The sequence below is a fragment of the Notolepis coatsorum genome (assembly GCF_963971535.1).
Source record: "Notolepis coatsorum genome assembly, chromosome: 10".
NCBI classification, from domain to species: domain Eukaryota; kingdom Metazoa; phylum Chordata; class Actinopteri; order Aulopiformes; family Paralepididae; genus Notolepis; species Notolepis coatsorum.
The window spans coordinates 43,985,583-43,996,309 of record NC_140174.1 but is presented as its reverse complement, the minus strand read 5'-3'; the positions used below and the strand labels follow the sequence as shown (position 1 = coordinate 43,996,309).

Here is a 10,727-nt window from a genome sequence, read left to right as displayed (position 1 = left end):
CCAGGCCAAAAAGCCGTGCTCCAGCTGCATCGCAGAGAGCTTCTCCGCTAGCAGTGACGGCTGGATGGTGTTGAAGGCGCTGGAGAAATCAAAGAACATAATCCTCACTGAGCTGCGCGGCTTCTCCAGGTGCGTGTACGCTCTGTGGAGCATATAGATGATGGCGTCCTCCACCCCGATGTTTGCCTGGTATGCAAACTGCAGGGGGTCAAGGGAGTCACACACCAGGGGCTTGAGATGTTGCAGGACCAGTCTCTCAAACGTCTTCATGACGTGTGACATCAGAGCGACTGGCCTGTAGTCGTTGAGGGTGCTGGGTCGTCCCTTCTTGGGCACCGGGACGATGCAGGAGGTCTTCCAGAGCTGGGGCACCCTCTCCAGCCTCAGGGACAGGTTGAAGAGATGTTGGAGCGGTGCTGCCAGCTGCTCCGCACATGCTTTGAGCACCCTGGGATTTGTGTTGTCCGGTGGCCTTATTCACACTAATCTTGGAGAGCTGCCTCCTGACCTGGCTGTTAGTGATGGTCAGGACACAGATTGACAAAACACCCCACACATCAATCCCTAGCACATCCCCATCCAAGACACACCCCCGATAAAGCAGGCCATGACCTAAGGAAAAACACAAAACAGCCCGCGTGCGCCACTCAATGCCATCATCACTAGAATGTCTCTCTGGTGTTAAGCTTAAGGAGAGACTTGTTCACGTTCAAGTTGAAACTGCGCTGTACAATATCATAGAAATAAGATTGAATTAATTATATCTTACAGTGGATTTTCCATTTAACCACCAACCCTAAATTCATCTTTTTCCCAATTGAGGATGATGTGTTTGTCCCTCAATGGAAAAACTATCCCCAATAACAAATTTTCGTCAAGCCTTGACACAAACATACAGACACAAATTCATCATTAACCCTTTTACCGTACTTTTCGGACTATAAGCCGCGGCTTTTCCCCCCATTTTTCGACCCTGCGGCTTATATAACGGTGCGGCTTATATGTGACTCGACGTGACCAAACCCAAAAATGTAAAAATCTAAATATTGCTTTTTTGACTGCATTGAAATGTTATTTATCTGTTCCCTTATTTGCTAAACTTAATACAACTTGTAAATGAGTTAATTCTTGTTATTTGTCCGACAATATTGTGTCCCAATGCTAATTACATATGGTAATTAAACATTAAAACACCTGCGGCTTATAGTCCAGTGCGGCTTATATATGTACACATCATTCAATTTAGCTGCTACGGCTCATAGTGCCGTCAGGTGCGGCTTATAGTGCGAAAAGTACGGTAGGTTTATGTTTTTTGGAATGTTTCTTATGAATTCTATCTTAGCGTTTCACCACTGAATGGACCTCATTCACCAACATTGTCGTACGATTTCTCTTACGACAACCTCCTTGGAAGGTCCTAGGAGAAAGCAGACGAGAATTACCCCCGGATTCACCAACATGTGGAGAGGTTGTCTTAAGTCCGTTGGTGAATGAGACCCAATGTCCTTTAATGGCTAGTGGCTACTGTGACATCATTAGAACGTTCGGTTCTCAAAATTCTAATCTCATATGTGAGATTGTACACCTGGAAGGGTTAATTACCATCTATTTTCCAATGCAAATATAGTATTCAGATTAATTCAAATGCATAAAGTAATGTTTATTTATTGCTCTGTTATTTAATTTAGTTCAGACTTGAAAGAAAACAGGAAAGCTGTGAAAAAACTGTTTGAGTGTGTATGTGTTTCCAGTGTGTATGTAACAGCTGTGGAGCCACATCGGACCCCCTGCCCTTCATTCAGATGGTTCACTACATCTCTACAACATCCCTGTGGTAAGGCCAGACACACACACACACACACACACACACACACACACACACACACACACACACACACACACACACACACACACACACACACACACACACACACACACACACACACACACACACACACACACACACACACACACACACACACACACACACACACACACACGCATAATACACACACACACATGTACACATATACAGTCACTCACACGCACATGCAGTCAGTGTCACACACACACACACACACACACAAACACACCTACAGACACCCACACTTGCATATATACAATCTCTCACACACACACACACACACACACACACACACACACACACACACACACACACACACACACACACACACACACACACACACACACACACACACACACACACACACACACACACACACACACACTGCAGTAAATCTGGCGGCAGGCTAGGCTGGGTGGCAGTAAAATAAGGTACAGCATGTTCTCTTCCTCTCTGCATGAGTCCCTACTGAACTACACACACACACACACACACACACACACACACACACACACACACACACACACACACACACACACACACACACACACACACACACACACACACACACACACACACACACACACACACACACGTACACATACTGTATACTCAGACACCTTCAAGTACACACACACACACAGTGCTGTTACGTAAAAAGAAAACCTCCGATCAGTCAATTAAATAAGGAATGATCAATCTTGTGTTTGAGTCCATTCCCCCGGCGGGGCTGTACAGATCTATAAATGGAACGTGAAAGAGAGTGAGATAGAACGGCATAAAGGGTGAGAGATACTGTTTGGGGTGAGGGATATAGATATGGAGTGAGAGGGATGAGAGAGGTTTCAGAGTTGAAAGGAAACGGATTGGTGAGAGGGGTTTAAAGTGTAGGACGTAGAGGAGGAGCGTGGGTTGAAAGTGTAGGACGTAGAGGAGGAGCGTAGGTTGAAAGTGTAGGACGTAGAGGAGGAGCATAGGTTGAAAGTGTAGGACGTAGAGGAGGTGCATGGTTTGAAAGTGTAGATCATAGAGGAGGAGCGTGGGTTGAAAGTGTAGGCCGTAGAGGAGGAGCTTGGGTTGAAAGTGTAGGATGTAGAGGAGGAGCGTGGGTTGAAAGAGAGAGAGCGAGAGAGAGAGAGAGAGCGAAGGGTGCTTTTGAAGATGAGATGGTGTCTGGTTCAGCGTAGGGTTGGGAGGTAAATTAAATCGAGACATTTAAACAATGTCAGAAGCTGTGTTAGTGATGGAGATTTGATGAGAATTGAACATTTTGAATGTCATTTGTTACATTAACTCATTCAGCGCCGGAGCTTAATCCCCGAGATGGCGCTAGAATGCCACCGCTTTAATCTCGCAATGGGGGGACTGCGAGATTTGTGAGTGCTTAAAATATATCTTAAATTATAGATATGGGTCTAATACACCCGTCGATTATCAGTGAGTTGCTTCCAGTCAACATTCCAGGATTGGTTTTTCATAGGTACATTTCCGTTTTATACCGTTTTGAATACGAGTATAGTTTTAGTGATTTCTAGTAATCCCAGGAAAAGACGCGATAATAGCCGTTTAGTGGAATAAAACACATTGTCATTTTTCGCCTGATTATCTAATCTTCCTGAAATCAACGCTAGATTATCCTTCCTTGTGCAAGAATTAAAAGAGCCCATTTATGCATGCAAATGCCTTCCTATTTGAGCACAGCGCTGCTGTCAGTGGTGACGTTGTGCTAGTTTACCGGAAGCAACCTTCTGGAATGAAGAACAACAAACTAGTCACGAGAGCTAGCATAGCTCGTCCAACAAATGTTGGCATCAATGACATGACTACAGTACTGATAGCTAGCTAACGTTAATCAATAAAGATCCTCACTGCGATTGCCGATGGTTATGATAACTAACTAATCGCAGTGAGGATCTTTATTGATTAACGTTAGCTAGCTAGCACATTTTGCATACAATAAACTCGGCTAACGTTAGCTTATATAGCTAGCGAACTATAATTCTAGTTAAAGCTAGCTAGCTAACGTTAATCAATAAAGATCCTCACTGCGATTGCCGATGGTATGATAACTAACGTTACGTGCTACAGTGGCTCCTATCAGTACTGTAGTCATGTCATTGATGCCAACATTCGTTGGATGAGCTATGCTAGCTCTCGTGACTACAGTTCCTTATACAAGCATTAGAAAATGTCCACAATGCTATTCGCAAGAATAGAAAATAAATTTAAAAGCCTAATAATAAGCTATACATAGCCTAAACTGTTGTGCTGAAAGCTAGTAAACACAGCCTCCCCTGTTGCCTACCCACAACAGAAATGAATTGATGCACAATGCATCTCTATAGCTTAATCACAAATGTGATTTATACAGAGACATTTGACAATTGCCCATTTAATGGTTCATACATACTGTATAAAGACAACGGAAATCTATCAATATGACATAACCTAGTTCTAGATTATGATAGGCTATAATCAGTCTCACTCATCAAAATGTTTTCTAGGTTATATGGTATCTCAAACTAATTAGGCCCTCTGCTATGACAAATGTATAATAATACAACCATACTTTTTCTACCCCTTGAATTTTTTTTAACTACAGAAGTCTGCTGCATTTGGCTCACAGAGTGACTCCCCCCACTCAGAAGCAACCTAAACTCTGCTTTTTTTGAGCAGCATATTAAGTACACAAATTAGTCCAAAGATGATAAAAGGCTCAACAGGGCAGTCGCAGAGTTCATCTGTATGGACCAAGTTCCAATATATATACAGTTGAGAAAGCTGGGTTCAGAAACCTTGTAGTACATGTACAGCAATTGTTTTGAGTGCAAAAAAAGTTCTCCAGCATTTTGAATGCCATTGCTTTTAATTTAATTTATTTATTCTTGTCATTGTTCATTGTTGTGTTTTAAAATAAAGAACAATAATGACATCTGAGAGTGTTTCCCTGATTTTGAGGAAAAGTATCGAAAAGTATCGAAATTCATATTGGTATAGTATTGAAACCAAAATGTTGGTATCGTGACAACCCTAGTCTGGCGCTGAATGAGTTAAAAAAGACATCACATCACAGTGTAAATTTGTATTGGAGAAACAAATATCGTCAACTATCGATACCGTAAATTATTTTGAAAATATTGTGATTTGGAAAAAGGGAGAAGTTTAGGTTGATTTTTTAATTATGATGATTCAGTCGATCACCGGTCACACACACAGGCAGCTAGCAAGGCATTCGAAAACATAGAAGTTACACCAGTATTTCTTTTAGGAACTCGATATTCAGGAATCATAATTCTCCCTCTGTTTCTTTGTGGAATATGTGTGGAATATGAATTAATGATTTTAGACCAGCTCTAACAGCCTGAATGTTTTTATCAACAGAAGAACAAGATGCTAGAGCAGTGTTATGGCCAGATACGCGGTGAGGCTAGCTGGCTAGCTGCATTGGAATGACCACTGTACCCTGCACTGTATGCTAGAAGGACTTGAGAAAACCCTACAGCGTCACAACGTTTTAAATGAATTCCCATCACTGGAGAATATCACCGTTGTGCCTAAGTGAATTGGAGGGATTTTCATCAGTTTAAGAGGTCAAAAAGTTATGCCCTTCGACCTTGACTACAATTCCTATAACCTGCCATGCAATTACTAAATTGGTTACTCTCCCTGGTAAGGAGGGGTTGCCAGGATCCATCCTCCTGAATTGCCGGTTTTTGCTTATATTCACTTGGTTACCATTCTAACTTCCCCTCACTGGGTATTCATGATTTTTAGATGCATTTTCATATCCTGATTACCAATATGTTGGTATAATATGGGTAAACACATTATTCCGAGCATTAATGGAAACATAATTCACACAAACCCCAACAGTAAACCGGCGATTACATTCTGGTTAGTATAGTTGGGATATGAGCTCATCCTAGACATTGTAAATGGGATATGATTTGATTTACTTTGCATTCAAAAAGAATGCATAAAAATACATGCAACTCTTCTGAAATATGCTTTATTCAATATTATACAATGGCATGCACATTTCTTGATTCTGATTGGCTGAAACAGTGAAGTTACCGGTTGTTATTTCGTATAACACACTCCACGTAACCCCAGAACCCGTCCACAACCGAATTACTTTTTTTCCGAATGAATCCGCCGTTCATTCTTTTCTGAATGAAACCAAGATGGCGGACAATAATCTTTTTGAATGGATATATTGATTTCGTCATAATGACTCATTCAAAAAAGATACAATCACCTGGAACATGTTATTTGTTTACACAATGTTGGATTATGTAATTGTTTTGTCATGACCCATTGTAAAACAAAATATAAATCGCGCGGGGGGGGGGGGGTTCTGAGGCTGAGTGCTCTCTGTGTCGGTGTCCGTCGCGCAAAAGCTGGCTGGCAGTCTCATTGAATAATATAAGTATGTAAACTTATACAGCAGGAGAAGCCGGAGAAGGAAAAAAGACCTGCTGACATTGACGAAAACGACCTTATCATTGTACATTTTGATCTATGTACAGTACATGTATGATGTTACCCCAAATATGTAAAGCCGCGGGCACCGACACGATTTACACCAATCATTGTTTAAGAAGCACAGTGAAGTTACCGGTTGTTATTTGATTGAAAATTGTATTAACAGATTGCAGAATGGGTACAATACAGTACAGCTCAATACTCACAATTGTTAAGGGGATGCAGACCAGAGAAAGACTTTCGTCTTGTTTACATCAGGGTCCCCCATTTTCAATTCATCATAACATATATGACATACATGACATACAGATAGACAGTACTGCTACATCTATACATTTATGACATACCAGATTTACAAATACAGTACTGTTTGTGATACAAGAAGAGTCTAAAAAAAGAGAGTATATACATTTGATGAAGAAACTGTACATTGGAGGAGGTTGGTAGGTAGGTAGGAGATTGGTAGGTGGGGTGGAGGGGGTATTTCGTATAACACACTCCACGTGATCCCAGAACCTCAATGTAAATAAACCATAATCACCCTACAAAAACAGTACTGTATTTGTAAATCTGGTATGTCATAAATGTATAGATGTAGCAGTACTGTCTATCTGTATGTCATGTATGTCTGTAAACTTGTGCATAACGGAGTGTGGCTCTATAGCAGAGTAATTTTATATGAAGTTTGTTGTTAGATGGCATGTTTTGTAGCAACCTCCCTCTGCTGCAAAAGGACACTGTCGCACGAAGCGATTTCACTGGATGTCCCGGACACAATGGAAGTATGGATATATTCGTAATGAATAATTAAGAAAAGATAGTCAACTGGAATATGTTAGTTGTTTACACAATGTTGGATTATGTAATTGGTTTGTCATGACCCATTGTCAAAACAATAATACATCGCAGGATTTATATGAAGTTTGTTGTTAGATGGCATGCTTTGAAGCAACCGCCCTCTGCTTCTAGACACGGAGGCAACTTTTTTTTTTTTTTTTTTATCTACTTTTTCTGCTGATGGTTTTGTGAATAAATCTCCATTATGCTTCAATTACTGTGTGTTTATTCTATAGCAATAAGGTTGGGTGAATTCGAACGACCCTCGGCTGCGCCTCGGGCCTAACAACCACCCATAGGCGTGATCTAATTCCTATAACACACTCCGTCGCGTGATGTAATGCTTAAGTGTGCCTGGAGAAAGAAGAACCAACAAACATACAGACAAACATTATATCCTGCCAGGTTTGGTGAACCGGTCAGTTCAGAACTGTGAACAATACAATTTGGATAGATGAGGTTTTACACTGTATCCCAAATGTTACAAAGGGTCAGATTAAACCGAATATATATATTTATTACTTGAGATATATTGTATAATATTTGTATATCGTCTGATATCCCTTGTATATTCCTTGTACATATACACGGAATATCCCTTTACCTAGGTACAGGCCAGACCATAATATTCGTTCTCCTATTGGACAGCGACCCCTAGGCGCCAACGGCCATACCCCCAATGGCAAGTTCAAAGCTACCGCTAAGACATGTCTCAACATGTCCAGGTTTGCGCAGTAATACGAGACAGAACTGAGGTTGGCACTAGATTATTCACCTTACGTATAAATACGGCGCAGGTGGATACAGCAGCACTTAGTAACTTAGCCTAAAAGTGAGTTGACCCAAAACGTTGAAGCCTTCACCACGATACAACGTGCCGTGAAGTGGGCCCCTTTTGCCCCTAAATAGAGCCTTGAGAACCGCGTGCGAATTGATAGCTAAGTGTCAGAGTTTAACGCTGTATCGTCGAGTTCGACTTATTCTATTGTAAAGTAATAGTCTATTATTTATAGTGTATCGTGCGGCTACCGTTCTACAGTGACCAGCATTACCACCGGTTCGTCGTACCGAGCTAGTGCACTTATCTAGGCTGGGCGGCCTAAACTCGTGCCGCCATCCGAGGAGTCCTAGACGAGAACCGTTGGATATGTACACCGGAGAACCTACACCGGCGAATGCAGAGCCTTTTCCGGCTGGATTATATTGCTTTGGTACTGTGGCTGCTGGAGCAGAGAACCGTCTACCCCACTGCTGTGTGGGATCTACCCTGTGAGGAGCACCGTCGAGCCCGCCTCTAGGACCCACAGAGGCTGGCTAGCTTTCATCCATGCTGTCTTGCATACCGGAGTATAGCTGTTGCTTTGTCTACGGACCAAAGGATTATTGCACTGTCTCCTGTATCTGGAGTCTCTTTATTCCTCGTTGATCCAGACTTTGCTCCCGACCATTCCTCTCCCCTGCTGGCTTACAACCGGAGGGAACCCCCTTAGTATCTCCAGCTGACTACGAGTGTGCCTTATGTAATTCTTATGCTACAGGTGGTGTCAATTATACCCATCTTATTATGCTCATGGACTTACGCTCTTGACCTACTTAAGTGTTCTTCGCCATATAAGCGCAATTCATAATTCTCAATATTGTAACCTATTGTTGCTGCTCTAATAATAAATACTTCTAAATATAACTTTCTTTGTTAAGCCGTATTCTTGTGTGGGTGTTCACCAGATATACCGTGTACTGTATGGCCAGTAATTAAAGTACATAACTAAGTAGTGGTTTAATGATACCATACTCTCAATACAGTCAGGGAATTGTACCCCTCAGTTACACCAAATAATATCAGAATGTTAATGTGCCTGGAAATGCAGCCATTTTTAAATAATAAAAACAAATAAAAGAGTGAAAAACACATGGTTCCTTACAAGCCAGTACAAGTGAGTCAGATGGCTGGATCCAGGCAGTTTCCTTAAGCCATCACTACCCAAGTACCTCACATTCTTCTCGCTTCCCATTCGCATTCCAGTTGTTGAAGACACCTTCAAATAGAGATGTTTTTTTTGTGCTCTCTTGTGGTGAATAGTTAAATTCCTTGCTTACACCCTCACCCCATGCATAATTAATTGATGCACCCGCCCTTTTCTCAACTATAATCACACCTTTGGGGGAAAACTGAATCGTGGGGTTTTGCAGGTTGAGACTAAAATGTAATTTGGCTTGATACCCAAACCCTCACAAGTGAAATCGGTTCTATTTATTTGGCATTTTGTCAACGATATTTAATTTATTTAGCAATTCAGGCTGTTTTGTTTTCCTTTTAAACAGCTCTGTCGTGTTTCTATTTAAAATGATGATGCTGGAAACCACTTAGATGCAAAGGTGAAGATTTATGAAATTCTAATTAGAAGTCCTTATTCCCCCCCTGCTTGATGTGATGTTGATACTTATTGATAAGATGAGATCAATCCATTTTCTCTTCGATGACATTGTATATTTTGCAGGACCCATATAGATATACCATAGATATGATAGTAAACTAGTTATACTGTACAGGAGATGGACAGATGACTGGTGGCAGACTGGTGTATTAAAGGATAATTTTCAACCCTGAACCCCCCAGAGTCATGTCAGAGTCATGTCAGAGTCGTGTCAGAGTCGTGTCAGAGTCATGTCAGAGTCTTGTCAGAGTCATGTCAGAGTCATGTCAGAGTCGTGTCAGAGTCGTGTCAGAGTCATGTCAGAGTCGTGTCAGAGTCATGTCAGAGTCGTGTCAGAGTCATGTCAGAGTCGTGTCAGAGTCATGTCAGAGTCATGTCAGAGTCGTGTCAGAGTCGTGTCAGAGTCGTGTCAGAGTCATGTCAGAGTCGTGTCAGAGTCGTGTCAGAGTCGTATCAGAGTCATGTCAGAGTCGTGTCAGAGTCATGTCAGAGTCATGTCAGAGTCGTGTCAGAGTCGTGTCAGAGTCATGTCAGAGTCATGTCAGTCGTGTCAGAGTCGTGTCAGAGTCGTGTCAGAGTCATGTCAGAGTCATGTCAGAGTCATGTCAGAGTCGTGTCAGAGTCGTGTCAGAGTCGTGTCAGAGTCATGTCAGAGTCATGTCAGAGTCGTGTCAGAGTCGTGTCAGAGTCATGTCAGAGTCATGTCAGAGTCATGTCAGAGTCATGTCAGAGTCATGTCAGAGTCGTGTCAGAGTCATGTCAGAGTCGTGTCAGAGTCATGTCAGAGTCATGTCAGAGTCGTGTCAGAGTCGTGTCAGAGTCGTGTCAGAGTCATGTCAGAGTTTTCTCGGAGTCATGTCAGAGTCGTGTCAGAGTTTTCTCAGAGTCATGTCAGAGTCGTGTTACAGTTTTCTCAGAGTCATGACAGAGTCATGTCAGAGTCGTGTCAGAGTCATGTCAGAGTCATGTCAGAGTCATGTCAGAGTCGTGTCAGAGTTTTCTCAGAGTCATGTCAGAGTCGTGTTACAGTTTTCTCAGAGTCATGACAGAGTCATGTCAGAGTCGTGTCAGAGTCATGTCAGAGTCATGTCAGAGTCATGTCAGAG

At 42.0% G+C, this 10,727-nt stretch overlaps 1 protein-coding gene across 1 annotated transcript in view; it reads left to right on the top strand.

Moving 5' to 3' along the window:
* Nucleotides 1-10,727, top strand: part of usp54b (ubiquitin specific peptidase 54b) — a gene marked incomplete at its 5' end in the record, with an annotated part of 144,519 nt that overhangs the window by 89,749 nt on the left and 44,043 nt on the right. Inside the window, one exon of the mRNA XM_084323027.1 lies at nucleotides 1,752-1,834. Within this exon, the coding sequence (XP_084179153.1) occupies nucleotides 1,752-1,834 (83 nt within the window). The remainder of the gene's footprint in view (nucleotides 1-1,751; nucleotides 1,835-10,727) is intronic.